This window comes from Lepidochelys kempii, chromosome 1 (genome assembly GCF_965140285.1).
Source record: "Lepidochelys kempii isolate rLepKem1 chromosome 1, rLepKem1.hap1, whole genome shotgun sequence".
Taxonomy (NCBI): domain Eukaryota; kingdom Metazoa; phylum Chordata; order Testudines; family Cheloniidae; genus Lepidochelys; species Lepidochelys kempii.
The window spans coordinates 312,067,197-312,083,364 of record NC_136380.1 but is presented as its reverse complement, the minus strand read 5'-3'; the positions used below and the strand labels follow the sequence as shown (position 1 = coordinate 312,083,364).

The 16,168-nt window shown below is 37.1% G+C and overlaps 1 protein-coding gene across 6 annotated transcripts in view; it reads left to right on the top strand.

The window, feature by feature from the left end:
* The window catches only part of POT1 (protection of telomeres 1), a 149,009-nt gene that overhangs the window by 115,933 nt on the left and 16,908 nt on the right, over nucleotides 1–16,168 (top strand). For 5 of the 6 annotated variants that reach the window (XM_073328246.2, XM_073328247.2, XM_073328245.2 and 2 more), the window contains 6 exons: nucleotides 3,084–3,247; nucleotides 4,036–4,124; nucleotides 6,122–6,163; nucleotides 7,494–7,650; nucleotides 10,699–10,904; nucleotides 14,852–14,987. In XM_073328246.2, coding sequence (XP_073184347.1) covers nucleotides 3,084–3,247; nucleotides 4,036–4,124; nucleotides 6,122–6,163; nucleotides 7,494–7,650; nucleotides 10,699–10,904; nucleotides 14,852–14,987 — 794 coding nt within the window. The remainder of the gene's footprint in view (nucleotides 1–3,083; nucleotides 3,248–4,035; nucleotides 4,125–6,121; nucleotides 6,164–7,493; nucleotides 7,651–10,698; nucleotides 10,905–14,851; nucleotides 14,988–16,168) is intronic. The other variant, XM_073328243.2, reaches the window with a different exon arrangement.

Here is a 16,168-nt window from a genome sequence, read left to right as displayed (position 1 = left end):
GTGGTTAGCCTCAAAGGAAACTCAGAAGACTGTAGAATCTCTAGTGAGAAAACTAACTGAATGTAATCCGTGCATTTCAGGTCATTCGGATATCATAGCTTTCATAATCAAAAGCTCCAAAGAGACAAAGGAATCTCACAAAACTGGGTGACTGAGCAGCAAAATGGCAAATTAAATTCAATGTTGATAAATGCAAAATATTGCACATTGGAGAACATAATCTCAATTATACACATAAAATGACAGGGTCCAAAATAGCTGTTACCACTTAAGAAAGAGATCTTGGAGTTCTTGTGGATAGTTCTCTGAAAACATCCACTCAATGTGCAGCGGCAGTCAAAAAAAGCTAACAGAATGTTGGGAATAATTAGGAAACGGATAGATAATATGACAGAAAATATCATATTGCTTCTATATAAATCCATGGTATGCCCACATCTTGAATACTGTGTGCAGATGCGGTCACCCCATCTCAAAAAAGATATATTGGAATTGGGAAAGGTTCAGAAAAGGGCAATAAAAATGCTTAGAGGTATGGAACAGCTTCCATATGAGGAGAGACTAATAAGACTTGGACTTTTCAGCTTGAAAAAGAGACAACTAAGGAGGAGATATGATAGAGTTTGATAAAATCATGACTGGTGTGGGGAAAGTAAATAAGGAAGTGTTATTTACTTCTCATAACACAAGAACAAGGGTCACCAAATGAAAGTAATGGGCAGCAGGTTTAAAACAAACAAAAGGAGAAGTATTTCTTCATACAATGCACAGTCAACCTGTGGAACTCCTTGCACGGGGATATTGTGAAGGCCAAGACTATAACAGGGTTCAAAAAAGAACTAGATAAGTTCATGGTGGATAGGTCCCTCACTAGGTATTAGCTAGGATGGTCAGGGATGCAAACCCATGCTTTGAAGTGTCCCTAGTCTCTGTTTGCCAGAAGCTGGGAATGGGTGACATGGGATGAATCACTTGATTGCACTGTTCTGTTTATTACCTCTGAAGCATCTGGAATTGGCCACTGTCGGAAGATAGAAAACTGGGCTAGATGGACCATTGGTCTGATCCAGTATGGCTGTTCTTATGTTAAGTCTGCTCTGGTTGTCCCAATTTAATTTGAAGAGTGTGATTTTTATTACAATAATGGTATGGTGTTTCTAAATCATCAGTATCCTGAGTAGTTGGAGGTAGTGGAAATAAAATCAGTACTATTTTTTTTTAATTTGTAAAGACTTGGATAGCTTTGCTTTCAGCCTTCACACTGTGCCAGTCAGTCTACCCATCATGCTACTGGAAAAATCATCATCTTTATTCACTGTTCCACTTACCTGTGTGCGTATGTATTGCTCTCTTGAAAACTTGCACTGACTTCTGGTCTTCATCTGCATCAAGCTCAACTCTTTAACCTCCTCTTCAAAGTTCTGTACAGTGTGGCTCCTGACTACATTTCCTTTTTTCCACATACAACCTATGTTCTGCCAACTCATCATATTTCAATGCTTTGTTGATAGCCTCCTTTCACAAGCAACTTTTTGCCATCTGTCACCATTCTCCATATTCCAGGAATGCACTCCCAGCCACTTTGCACCTTGTAGACTCTTAAATCTGTCTCCAAGACTCGTTAGTTTGGTTAGCCCCTCTCTGTCTTGGGACTGGTTCTGTGCTTAGACAATTGCAAGTCTCCCATTGATTTTTAAAGGTGTAGGCCATTATCTCCAGCCCCTTCCCTCTTGCTCCCTCAAACCTTAAATATTTATCATCTAAGTGAACAAATGCAAAACACTTAATCATACATTTTTATTTTTAAAAAATAATTATCTAGGTATGTAAGAAACAAAGAGTGTCTCATGAACTGTGAGTGAACCCACTGTAAACTGTAATGCAAAACAGATGTGGCTATAAAAATAATGGGCCACACCATTAGTTAATACTAATCTGCATAAATCCATTGGCTTTAATGGAGTTTTTCCAGTCTACACCTGCTGAGAATCAGGCCCAATAAGTGCTATGAGTGCACTTAAGAAATTTCTGCCCATGTGGGCAATTATGTGTTCAAACCAGGCAGTCAAAACAGAACTTTTTAAGTGTTACCCCTGCAATATTGAGGTTAATCCAGTGTGAATTTAGAGTCTTCTGTAATTTACGTATATGAGTCATGTTTCAAAGGTACTTAGAGCAAGTATAAATCAAGATTATTAAATATTTGCAACTTGAAAGAAGGCTGCCTTAACTGTCAGCCTATCAACTGAATCCTGGCTGATGTTTTTCAACAAGGATATGGAAAACAGTAAATTATATTCCTAAATCATTAAAATAAGTCAAAGGAAAATGAACATAGTTAACCCCCCAAATGTGCCTACCTTATGAAAAAACTGTCATTTATTTTTGTTATAATAAAAAATATTCATTCTGAAAATATGTGAAACACCAGTAATCCTCTGGGACCTCCTTTGTCTTTGAAGTCATCTTTGTAAATAGATTTTAAAGTATTTTTGTAATTTGGCAAGTCTGTGTTTTGATATCACAGAACTGATTCTAAGCAAGGGGGGAAATACTCTACCTACTGTTGATCCGTGGAGAGGAAGTCTGGCAGAGTTAGAAGTGGTGCCAAAGGTTTGGAGCTGTGAAAGGTGTTGGTTCTTTGATGCCCCAAAGTAAATTATTTGCTCATTGAACAATAACACATGGTGGGGCATGAAACTTACTGCATTAATTTACTCCTAGTGATGTGGTGGACATAAAGCCAAATACTGAGTTCTATCAAATGAACCATGTGGACATGAAAATTACAACACAGATCTGTCTCTGGAGAGTCTTATTGCAATTATAAAAATGTACTCTGTCCTTACAGGGAGGAAGTACTTGGGCTTGTTTACTTTGGCTGCTTGGAGAGCAAAATTGATAGCAGACTTTGCAAGAAGCCAGATCCAGTCTTTCTCAACTGATGGGACAGTTGCACACCAGCTTAACATTGAGAGTAAAAGTAGACAAGGGGATTGATTCTGAGGGTTCAGAGGCTTTTATTAGGAGAAAAGCATGATAATTCTATTCATTTTATATTATGAAATCATGTGTTTGCTTAGGTTGGAAGCTTTCTGAGAATTTACAGTCTGCATACAAAACAAGCCAGTGCTGAGAACCAGCCTGATGTTTCCTATGTAGAATTTCATCTTCATGGTGGCACCTGTTATGGTCGAGGAATTAGGGTCCTGCCAGAAAATAATCCAGATGTCAAAGAACTAAAAGCGTAAGTTCTGTAAATAATCTTTGAGACTAGTCTGGAAGTTTAATTGCAGTATTTTAGAATTTTAGTAAACAGAAGCTATTTACATTTGTAAGTGCTTTGGGGGTTGATTACATGTAAGCACCCAGTGCTTCTGGAGTGGAATTTGATTGCCGTTTGGCACTACCATACCACAGAACAGTTTTCAAAAGAGGGTAGGTAAGTGAGGATTAAATTTTCCAATTGAAACTATAAGAGGAGTTTAGATTAACAAATCATAATGGTCCAAGTTATGATTTAGCCAAGCTAGCAGGTGTTGTAAACATAATACTCTTTTTAAAAGTGGCATGCAGTCTTTTAATGATGAAGGTGCCAGTTAAGCAAAGTAATTAAGCATTTGCTTCACTTAAAGCATGTCCTTAGATCCAATTGAAGTCAGTGAGATTTAAGTCCATGTTTAAAGCAAGGCACATCAATAAATACTGTATTGAATTAGGGCCCATAGGCAAAGAATAGCTCAGGTTCAAGGTCTCAATTTTATATTTCATCAGAAAGTCTGCACTTCCAGCAGCACAGTTCTCTCTCTGTGCTATATAGGATATTGATTCAGAGGGTCTCTCCTACTGAATCTTCAGTAAACATGCCTATAGCCCTTGGATTCTTTTCTGTTTTCTGTCCGTACAATAGTTTCTATTATACCTAAACTTCTAGCTGGACTCTGTGAAGAAAAGGTTCACATCTTTGATACCTTTAAGATCTATTGAAAACCACAGAAAATGTATATCTTTAAAACTTTTGTTCTTTCTTTATAGATTCATGGATTCTGTGAATCTCACAGAGAGTCAAAATGTGGAGAGCATGTCTTCACTGGAATTGGATGGCATTTTTGGCAGTCTATCATGTAAGGAAATTGATTCACTATTTCTTGCTACATGAAAATAATACTGGTCATGTTATATTTATTATTGCTTTAAAGAAGACATGGAATGTTTTTCTTTCATTTAAACAAAAAGTATTTGGGAGATACAAGATACATTTCTATTAGACCAGAAACCAATATTCTCTTATTGTTCTGTTTCACAGCAGAAGATTGTCATGTAAATAAATGAATGTTAAAAAGGACTTGGTAAAGAGTTAATTTAAACACAGAGGGTAAGATCTTCACTTCACTGTAACGTAGCACTGTTTTGAAACAGCACTATGTTAAAACACACTAGAGAACATTTAGTGCACACCAGCAGGGTGTACACACCAATTAATGTGCAACTAGTGTGCATTACCCCACTGTGTACAAACCCTTAACAGGAAGCATGTTCATAAAAAACAGAATGCTGGTTTAAGGAAACTCACATCAAAAGTAAGGTGTCTACCTAAGAAAGAGCCTATCCTTTGCCTATGATGACACATAGGAATAGTAGCAAAATACTCACTATCTCTGTTTCGAAGAACTAAGATTCAAGAATCTATTCTCCTTTCTGGGTATTTCACGAGTGTTGCTTCCATTTCATTCTGTGTCTGTTACCTGCATAAATCTCTCACTCATCAAAAAAACAATAGACTCTTATGAGCTAATATACAGATGTTCAAGGGAATGGTGCTGTGGTTTTAGAAATTCAGTACATTTTTATTTTAAAAAAAGTTTATATTTGGAGGGAGAAGTTTGCAGCTACTATTGGATTCATACTTAATATACCTTTTCAATAGTTATCTCTTATATTAATTCTTTTTTGTGTAGAATGGAATCCTGTGGAACTGAATCTATTTAGGAGACCCTTACTGCTCTTAGATTCCGCTGTGGTGAACACCATTGTAGACAGAACCTCAGAATTGCTATAAGACTAAGAAATAAGGCCTTGGGTTTATTTTAAAGCAAATTACCTGTTAGCTGTCGGATTATGAAGTTATAGACTTCTGAACTTTTGATGAGGTCCGGAACAATGAGAATAGTGAATAAATTATTCCTAGAACTCAGTCTACCAGGCAGGAGAAGTTAATGTCCAGAGCTGTTGATCAGGAAAAAAACACTTTTTAGTGTCCTTGAGCTCAACAGAAATCTATGTCCGTAAAAGGCACCAGATATCCTATAGTGTATGGAATCTAATTGCAGAGATGTTAACTGTAATGCCATTCTTTGTTAACAAATATAGAAAACAAGGTTTGGGTGAAAGTAAAAGTGCAGCTCAAATGTGACAAGTAACGAGGGCTGTACTAATATGCACTGTGTAAACATAAATCTAAGATAAATATTATTATATATGAATAAAGATACCTGCACCTGATGAAGCCTTTTACTGTTAGTCTCTTCTCCTATACAGTTTGAGCAAAACCTAAAGGATACTGTGATAATGAAAAATAGGTCTTGCCTAAACAGAATGGAATGGACCCTCTTATAGTAAGAGGCATTATCAGATGTAGGTATTAATCTATTGTAAAGCATCTTTCATGGTTTAAAACACTTTAATTGACACACTTATATGATCATACATTTCAATTGTCTGCCATTGGACCACATTTGGTCTAGTTAGTGGACAAACAAACACCTATGAAAAATAAAATAAAACACAAGGCGTAAGTCAGGGATCAAAAGCAAGTGGATTTTTGAATGATTAGGGGGTGCCTAATTATACCATTAGCAGTGTAGATAGGAGAGAGATTTGCCCAGCTAAAAAAATATAAATTTCTCAACTACAAATGACATCAAGACAAATATAAATGTAGTTTTATGTAGAGTATCAAGTTTTCATCAGTGATTTCATTAATTTTTTCCTATTAACTGAAATGCAGCAGTTATCTATAACTCAGAATTAATAACAATCGTACAATGTTAAGTGGTTAGTAGCAATGTTATACTCAATTAACACAATTACTTTTCCTTCAAAATATGTCATTTTTTAACAGACCAGTCATATTCAGAGAGATGCCAGCAGTTATCTGTTACAGGTAGGAAGCATTTTTTTTTTTTATACCAAGGTGGTAGACTTCGTATAAATAGTCTTAGAAGTTTATCTGTACATTTCAGTAAATTTCAATTTCAGTGTACACACACATACTGATGAAAAAATATTTCCATTGATGATCATCAGAATTTACAGATGGTCCAAGTAACAAAAATGCTGCTAGAGAACTTATTGGAGTTTAATTTAAGGATATTTGCTTTGTATATTTTGACATGTGATGTTGACAATTTGTGTTTTAATGGTTAGAAAGCTTAACTTTTTGAATCATTACTGTCTGAACCCTCCCAATTGTCTGACCACTTCCCCCCCATAATTTCCAATATATGTGAAAATTTAAAATGATAAAAATAGAAAAAGCTTAAAAATAAAAATAGATATTATCCATCAAAATTAAAAGAAAATAAAAATCAAATTTTGCCAACCCTACTTATAAGTAATAAAGATGGATGTTGAGATGTTAGCTACAAAACTGTTGAAGTAAATGTAATTGTCTAATTACCATTATGAATGTTGTTTTTAAGGAAGATATGCATTTAGATGTAGATAAAGCCACACTACAAATTGGGCAGTTATATCTATTGGATGCTAATATATTCAGCCTTGTATTTTCATCCTCTCAATTGGCAGTATCTTGTTCTAGTCACCTTTGTTGAAATATCGTATTGTATTTGTTTCATTGTATTGGAACATTTTTAAATGGGAAGAAATTACAATATTTTAAGAAATTACAAAATTACATTCTTATTAAAATATGTAGAATTTTTCCCTACTTGAATCCTTTTCACCCAGGCTTAAATCACGGCAGACTTTGGGAATGTCTTGTGTCTGAAAGGCCAAAGGAACCATTTGAAACATTGTACTTGTAAAGCGGAGGCTGCAGCCACAAATACATTTCTCAAGAGTTCTGTCAGCTCAGCTCATACCTGTTGCTGCCACTCTTTTCATAAAAATGGACATGTGATTTGTCAAAACTGGCTTAAGTGCTGCAAGAAGACCATTTTACTTTACCAGGGTTTGCAAATCTAACAATCAGTTCCATGGGAATTGTAATTTCAGCTATCAGCTGACTTACTTAGAACCTTTATCAGTTTTAGCTACAGCTGCACACAGGTTCTGCAAAAGTAATTTCTCAAACTTTAAGATCCAATAGAGTATCTTTTCCTTTTTCAAGAAAATTCTAAAATTAAAAAAACAGCAGTGAAAATTCTTTAAACACATCCCTGTGATGTTCCCATCCACTCACCTTATTGTGCACTTTTTTGTTCTAGGTATTGTTTTATTGCTTAATAGGTTGTATTTTTATTGCTTTATAGTATTAACAGATCATCAGCATTTAGATGACACAGCACTGAATATTATTTTGAACAGCGCAGCTCCTCAACAGTATCGCATTAGAGCAAAACTGAGAACTTTTAAACCCCAGAAGCTCTATCAGTCTGTTAAACTTTATTGTTCAAAATGCAACTCACTGTAAGTATTTTACATAATAACAGTAAAAGTTACAGATTGCTCAGTATGTTTTAGGAGTCTTAGATAATCTTTTAAATATTTTCATCTTTCTTTTAACACTGAAGATGAGTTGAATTTAAATCCATTTCATTTCAAGCAAAGGCTTAGAAGCTTACTGAAATTAGTTGGGGAAAACTGTAATCATATGGGATATGCTTAATAAGTTCTGTTCAGTGGCTCCAGAATTCTAGTTTCTGTTCCAGTTTGCAAATATGGCACTCAATTATGCCCTGGACCTAGAAGCAAGATTTACCTAACCCTACTCTTACAATTTTTTGAGTATCCCATCACAATAATCTGTTGGTATCCACATAACTATCTGTATTTTGGCTTTTAGAATTCTAGAATGGTGGAGACTGCCAGTACAACTAGAGACAGAGTTTTGCTTTATTTAAAGTTATTTTATTTAAGGGGGAAAAATACCATTTGAAAACTGTCAGATATCAATTTTGTCTTGGCAAAACTCACTACTGTAAGTTAAGTAAAAATTCAGGAAATCTTTGATGTTTCAAGAAAGTGCATTGAATGTGTTAAATGACGTTAACATCATTTCACCTTCTAGCACATCATGAAGAGCAGAGTAGTATGTGTGTTTAAGAGTCTTACTTCTGGGTTTTAATCCTAGATCTCATAAAATCACCATGTGGCCTTGGAAAGAGTTTTAACATCTCTCGGTGTCCCATCTTTAAAAAGAGGATAATGCCTTTCTGATAGAGGAGGGTTGTGCGGGTTAATAATGTTATTCAAGGATGATCCTGAAAACTGATGAGCTCTCTGCCCCAGCACGTGCTTAACTTTAGATTACTCAAATGCTTGAAGTTGAGCATGTGCTGAAATGCCTTGCTAAAATGCGGCCGGACCACTCAGTTTCTTTCGAGATCGAGCCCTCTCTGTGGTGAAAATGTATACATCTGTATACCACTGTATACATCACTGTGCAGTATTATCAGTGCTTACTGGTCCTCTTATGAGACTTTCTTACAATATGTTATTTATACAGAAGCTTTCAGCCCAAGGTACTTTACAAACTGGGCTAACTTCTGACTGCATCTGGACATACACTTGAAAAGTCACAGCCAGAGTGGGGAGTTTTATCCTGTTCCTGCCCTCCCCCCCACAATCTGCAGAAGGACTGTTCTGAAGTTGCTCTGTAAATGGAGCTTAGGAGAGGGGCATTCCATCATGGTATCAGGGGGACCCATATATTCCACTTCCCCATCTATAAAATGGGGAATAATAGCACTTCCGTACCTCAAAGTGCTGTTGTGAGGATAAATCCAGTAAAGATTGTGATTTGCTTTGAGATCTACTGATGAAAAGTGCTATATGAGAGCTAAGTGTTCTTATCATAGACTTGAAGGCCAGAAGGGGCCATAATGATAATCTAGTTTGGCCTCAGCCACCCACTTCTGTAGTAGGCCCTTACCTACGGCGAGTTAGTGAAGTCTTCAAGGAAATTAGCTTTATTTTAATAATCAATGGTACAGTTCAGTTCTAACAATTTAAGAAAGTTGTCCTGTATTAGACAAACATCTGTGTTTTACAATTAAAATTAAATTACAATTAAATTAAAGATGTTACTGGTTTAAAAAAGAGAGGGTTCTTCATTTGAGTAGAGCTGTCAGATTTGATAGGACATTTTTTTTATAGGAAGATGCCGATTCATCAAAATCAAAACATTCCAGGGGCATAGGTCACTTCCGACAAAAAATTGAAGCATTTCAGTAAAATCAGAACACTTTGATTTTTCATTTTATTTCAGTTACTTTTCATTTCAAAATTTTATTTCATATTTAATTTTATTTTTATTTTTGTTTTATTTTAAATAAAATATTTTTAAAAATGAAAATTTTAAAACCAAAATGTTTTGATTGACCCAGAACAAAAAAGCTGGAAAAATTTTGTTTGGTGAGAAAATTTCAAAATTTGATAAGTTCCAATGCAGAATGAAATACTTTAAAAATCATGTAGCAAATGAATGAATAAATAAATACAAATGCCAATAGAAGAAAAAAACAGACACAATTAATACTGAATACTCTTTCATGCAGTACAGTTATGCGTTCAGAAGCATGCTCTGGTTGGAATTTTGCCCTTGATTTCTTTGGGAGCAGGGAATTGGTGTGGATAAATGCTTTTTTAAATAGAGATATTCTGAGTTTCTGACATCTTTTAAAAAAAAAAAAAAAAAGCACCACAGATTTTTTTTTTTTTTTCTTCAGTGTAACAATGTTTCTTGTCTCCTTGTTGCTATTCCACTCAAAGCCAGCAAGGCTTTTTCCCCCCAACAGAAAGTGTGCCAGAACATTTCCTGTTAAAATTTCATAAGCAATCCACTATCTTTGTGTTCATGGTTACACTTATACATTGGCTTGATCCTGCAAACTATTCCACCATGCAGAGCAAAGAATGCAATGTGTTTGCACTCCAGCACGAGTGCAAACAGTGATTATGTGTGGCACAACGTAAGGGTATTGTCTTGTAGCGGAAAGTGGTCTCAAACAGCTGCTGCTCTTGTTTTCTTTTTCTTTTTTTTTTTTTGCAGAATGCATGGTAAAATAGAGTAGGGTAATCTGGGTTTCAGTGCTAAAGAGATATGTAGCTATGTGGCCATTTTAGGGCCTATTCCAAAGCCCAGTGAAGTCAGTGGGAATCTTTCTGTTGATTTCAGTGTGGGCTTGGATGAAGGTATTAGGCTTTACCCCTGCTGATAGACAGGATTAGTTTTCTTGGCATGCAGCAGCAGGCTCATTAATGCAGGACTAGTTTTCCTTGAGCTTATATGCACAACACTCCACGCCTTTGCTGTGCACCATCAAACCCTTTGCTACAACTTGTTGTATATTATCTTTTGTCAAAGATCAGTGTGGAAAGGTGAATTTTCCTGTATATGCTGTTATAATAATATTTCAGTATCTTTAATTTTATTTAAAGTACTGCATTTCAACTACTAGACTATTGAAAGAGAAGCTGCTACTATTTACCTATTGATTTCTCAAATGTTTTTAGGCAAGAAGTTCCAGATGGAGATGATTTTGACTTAATATTAAGAGACTGTGCAGCTACAGCTCCAAATCCAGAAGTACATAATTCATTGTGGTATGATTCTGCAGTGTGGGATACAGAAAATCAGGGGCAAAGAAAAATAGCTGTTCATTTTGTAAAACATGATGAGCTGCTTCAAGAGCCAGAAGATACTTTAATTATGGTACAAGGTAAGATAGTTAAATTACAGTTATACCACCTAGGATGGCACAGTGGTCTTTACCACTAGAAATTTAGGATTTAAATATCTCTGATTTAAAAACAAAAAGTTAGTGAGTTGTATTTAGAAACAAGCACACACATATTAGAATCAGCATTAAGAGATGGTAAAATCCATTAGAATTTTAAGGTTAGAGGTGGTTGGTTGAGTCTCTGAAGTTTTCAGATAAAATCTAAACTTGCAAAAATAGTGGGTTGGATTTCTTGTAAACCAGACAGGAGTCAGATACCTTTGTATCTGATAGATCCAAACCAAGAAGCTTATTCATGATGCAGTTTTTTTAAAAAATGTACGGTCTCCAGCTGGACTTTTAGGTAGGTAGGTATTCTGATTTGGAATGTGATTGAAGATTTTTGGCAAGACTGCAAACGTGGCTGGATAAATAAAAGGCTTCTGATAATGCAGACCTACTATTTACTTTGTCAGCCTCTGGATGTCAGTGTTGTGTCACATAAATAAAGCTGAAGCAGTGTGCTTTTTATCTGATTGATTTTTTAGGGGGAAAGAAAAAAAGCCACCTAACTTTAAACAAAGCAATTTAGGCAAAGATATAAATGAGAATGTTTGGATAGAATGTAAATAAGAAATTTTTGCACAGCTTCACATTCTGAATTTAAAACAAGGTCACAGTATCCAAGTGGATCAAGGTAGAAGGGCAAGGGTGAGTCAGTTGGCCCTTTCCGTGGACAGATCATTAGGGTTAATGACAAAGCCCCTTCTGTTTGCTACTTAGCTTATTATCTGACTAGTTTCAACAGTAGTCTGCTTTGTGGTGTGTCCCCACATTCTTCAGTCTGTTGATATAATTTTCTTCCTTTGTAAAAACCTTGTCTCCCCAGTTCTGTGTCTGTTTTTTTTTCCCCCAAAATAACCAAACAGTATACCTTGCTCTGCAAATCACTGGAAGATATTAAAGCCCCAGCAGCTGAGTGTGTGTGTGTGTGTGTGTGTGAGAGCATGTGGAGTGGAAGTGAAAGACACAATTGTAAATCTTCATATGTTTACTAAAAGAAACTTTAGCTGACCAGTATGTCAGTTCATTTTCTTTTCTCCTTCCGAATATTGACAATGGAATGTCTCTAAAAAAGATGGCTACTCACAGAATTTGGGCTTTTTACTTTTTCATTTACAAGTTCTGGGAGGAATTTTTTGAGTGTTCCCAGATACATCCTTCCTTAATTTCTGCACATACACACAACAGCAGCTATTCTTCTGGCCAAGTAGATCTAAATATTACTCTTGGTGTTGCATAAGCAGCTTGCTTTAGTACAGTATGAGATCCTCCCTTCCCCAGAGAGGATTTTTTTTTGCCTCTGTTGAGCTGAGAGTTGAGATAGCTAAACCCAGGAAACAGATTCACTGCTAGGTCAGCCTTTATTTAGACAACTTTTAATGAACATAAATAGAACTAATTTGTGGCAAACCTTAAAAAAGATGTAGTTTAAGATATTGATTATATTTAGATTAATATGTACTATCATTTACTTCAGTTTTTATCCAGTAAATGCACTCTGATTCATTTCAAAGGACAGCTATTGTTAATCTGACACATTTGTTGATGTTAATTTGTTAGTACACTGAAAACATTGTCTAGATTGACTTTGTATTCCAAATACCTTTAAATTATGGAGGCATCCCAATGGTTCCATAGTTAAGGCTGTACTGAGTTTTATGCTTAACACATGATTTAAATCCTTTGTCTGACCATAACATTTCAAGCATTGTGTTCTGAAGAGGTTGTTGCTATGGCACTGGACTGGATTCTATTCTTGGCTCTGCTATGTAACCCCAAGCAAGTCATTTCATGTCTCTGTGCCTCTGTTCCCCTCCCAAGTTTTATTCATCTTTTATGATTTTATTATTGGTAGGTAGTCTGTTACTATGTATTTGTACAGTGCCTAGCACAGTTGGGCCCTGATCTGGTTGGTTTCTCTAGTCACTCCTGCATGATAAATAACTGTAATAACAATAATAATAATAAAATATATGAGACAAAGCCATAGTTCATATAATAATGCTTTTGTAAGATCTTAAATCTAATTTAAACTAAAATTGTTTTTGCAGAAAGTTACTTATTTCAGGAAATTCACTGCTATATTTCTTTCCTATTATCCATTCATGAACTAATTAATTCAAATGTTATTTAGCCAAAAGCTGGTGGTTATTACGTGTGTAACAATAATTACAGGGTTAAGTGTATCAAACTGGTTCATGAAATTACAAGGAAACAGAATTATACTGGTCTGAGGTCAGAGTGTTTCTAGATTCAATCCAGCAACCATATCAGACAAGCACGGCTGTGATTGAAGGACCTTTGATCATTTTAAGAAATTACATTCCTGTATCTCTAAGGGATAAAATGCATGTCTCATGATACTAGATCGGGGTGGGCACACTACGGCCCACGGGCCACATCCAGCCCATTGGACCTTTTAATCCGGCCCTCAAGTTCCTGCTGGGGAGTGGGGTTGAGGGCTTTGTGCAGCTCCTGGAAGTAGCTGCATGTCCACCCTCCAGTTCCTATGCATAGGGGCAGCCAAGGCCAGGGGGCTCCACACACTGCCCCAAGGGCCACCCCCCACAGCTCCCACTGGCCAGGAACTGTGGCCAATGGGAGCTGCAGGGGCAGCACCTGTGGACGGAGCATCACACAGAGCCGCCCAGGCTGTGCCTCCACGTAGGAGCTGGAGAGGGGCGTGCAGCTGCTTCTGGCAGCTGCGGGGGAGGTGCCTACGGACGGGGCAGCGCGTAGAGCTGCCTGGCTGTGCTTTCAGTAAGCACCGCCTGGAGCCTGAGCCCTTCCCTCCCCCTGCCCCAGCCCTAGCCCTGATCCCCCTCCTGCCCTCCAAACCCCTCAGTCCCAGCCTAAAGCACCCACCAAAGCCCAAACCCCTCGTCCCCAGCCAGAGCCCTCAACCCCTCTGCACCCTAGCCCCCTGCTCCAGGCCTGATCTCCCTCCGTACTTTGAACCCCTCAGTCCCAACCCAGAGCATCCTCCTGAACCCCAAACCCCTCATCCCCAGCCCCATTCCAGAGTCCGCACCCCCAGCCGGAGCCCCCACACCGAAGTGGAGCCCCGTCCAGCCCGGAGCCCCATCGCACACCCTGAACACCCCATTTCTGGCCCCTCACCCTCTCCCATGCCCCAACCCCTAATTTTGTGAGCAATCATGGCCCGCCATACAATTTCTATACCTAGATGTGGCCCTCAGGCCAGAAAGTTTGCCCACCCCTGTGCTAGACTCAGAAAATCCTAGCTTCTCCAGTAATATAAAGCATTCATTTCTAGTCTTGGTAAGTTACCACATAGTACTTAAAATCATATTATCATGTTTACTATTGTGTTGCATTTTTCAGTTCTGATGCTGTTTTAACAGCCACTTGCTCTCATATTGCTAGCTAAAATTTAATGTCTTGTACCACTTAAAAGCTGGAATGTCAAGCTGTTTTCTAGTGGTATAAAGTGTATTCTAGTTCTGATTGTTCTCAAGACAGCAACCACTAAAATTTCTGGAAATGTAGTGAAAGAAAGAACAAAATGTAACTTGAGTAAAGTTACTTTAAGGTCTGTTATCTTGTTAGCTACTATTGTTATCATGACATATATTTAAAACATATGTTATGGTAACTTACAGCTTTGATTGAACATGTAGCACATGTGGTTGTGTTAACATTTTGTTCTCTTTGCATGCAGTAATGAGTCGCTTTTAAAAAATTTGTGTGGTTGTTCCTATACTTTTAATACATGCAGTACATTAAGGAGTTTCGTCAACACTGGCCTGCGTATAGTGATGAATTACAGATGCTGAAATGGATATCTGATAGGCCAAGACAGATGAATCAAGTAATTTAGGATTAAATACAATTAAGAAAACACTTTTTTTTACATTTAATAGGAGGGACGCTAAAAGAAATCAGAAAACTTTCAAGAAGATTTAAATGTATTATACCTGTGAGATCCACAAAAGAAGATCTTGAGTTACTAGACCTTTCAGCTCCCTTCCTTTTGCAAGGGAAAATATGGCATTATGGGTATGTTAAAAGAAAAAAAAAGTCTTAATAGTTTAGAAGTGGTTGCAATTAATAGATGTATAGTAAGTTAGTTTGTTTCAGTAACTTAATTCCAGTGTCACTTGCAAACAGATATAACTTTACCTTCTAAAGCTTGTTCTTGAAAAGAATTGTCCATGATAATTGCAAAAATTAAAATTGTATGGAAGAAGAAGACATTGATCTGGATCCTGACCGTGAAACTTATGCTACCACCACTATAGTTAAGAGAAAAGAAACTTACATGGTACACTTCTATTTTCAGGAGCTGACAGCTTTTTAAAAAAAACTACCCGTTAGGTTAAAAAAACCTTATTCTCAGCCCACAGACTTTCCTATAATTCTCTGGATGGTAGCGAGGGGTAGGAGGGTTTCCTCAAGGGTCAAGGCTTCTAGGAGGCGTTGGGTATAGGAGCTCATGGGCTAGGGGTGTCATGCTTGACTATATGCATATATGCCCTCCCATGCACTTTAAATGATGTGCTACAGCCCCTACTTGATGGTATGAAAAGATGAGGAGTACTTGTGGCACCTTAGAGACTAACCAATTTATTTGAGCATAAACTTTCGTATGCAGCCGATGAAGTGAGCTGTAGCTCATGAAAGTTTATGCTCAAATAAATTGGTTAGTCTCTAAGGTGCCACAAGTATTCCTTTTCTTTTTGCTAATACAGACTAACACGGCTGTTACTCTGAAACCTATGAAAAGATGGTTATCTGAACTTATTAGTTTTTTCTGCCTTAAAAAATAGAAACGCTCTTGATCATAAAGACATGCCTACTTACACACCTCATTGAGGCAAAGGCATTGGTTTCTGCTGGGCACAGGTCATCACCAGTACAAAGTACCACCCTTTGAGCTGTCAGCATGCCCCATGTGATCACTAACTGTTTGGCAGCTCAGCTTCGTAGATGGGGCCTGCAGGTGTTTCCTTGTTCCGAGATGTCTGTCTCATAAGAGCCCAGTCTTATAACTATGCCCTACAGGAGATATTTTCCCTCTTTAAATCTTTGGGTTTTATTGTAAACATTGAAAAATCACACTGGTTCCTACGCAGTCTTTCACCTTCCTAGGAGCCATCTTAGATATGACAAGAGCCCTAGATTTTCTGCCCAGAACAGGATTTGAGATCTTCAGGCAGTAAACCTAGTCAGGTCCAGAG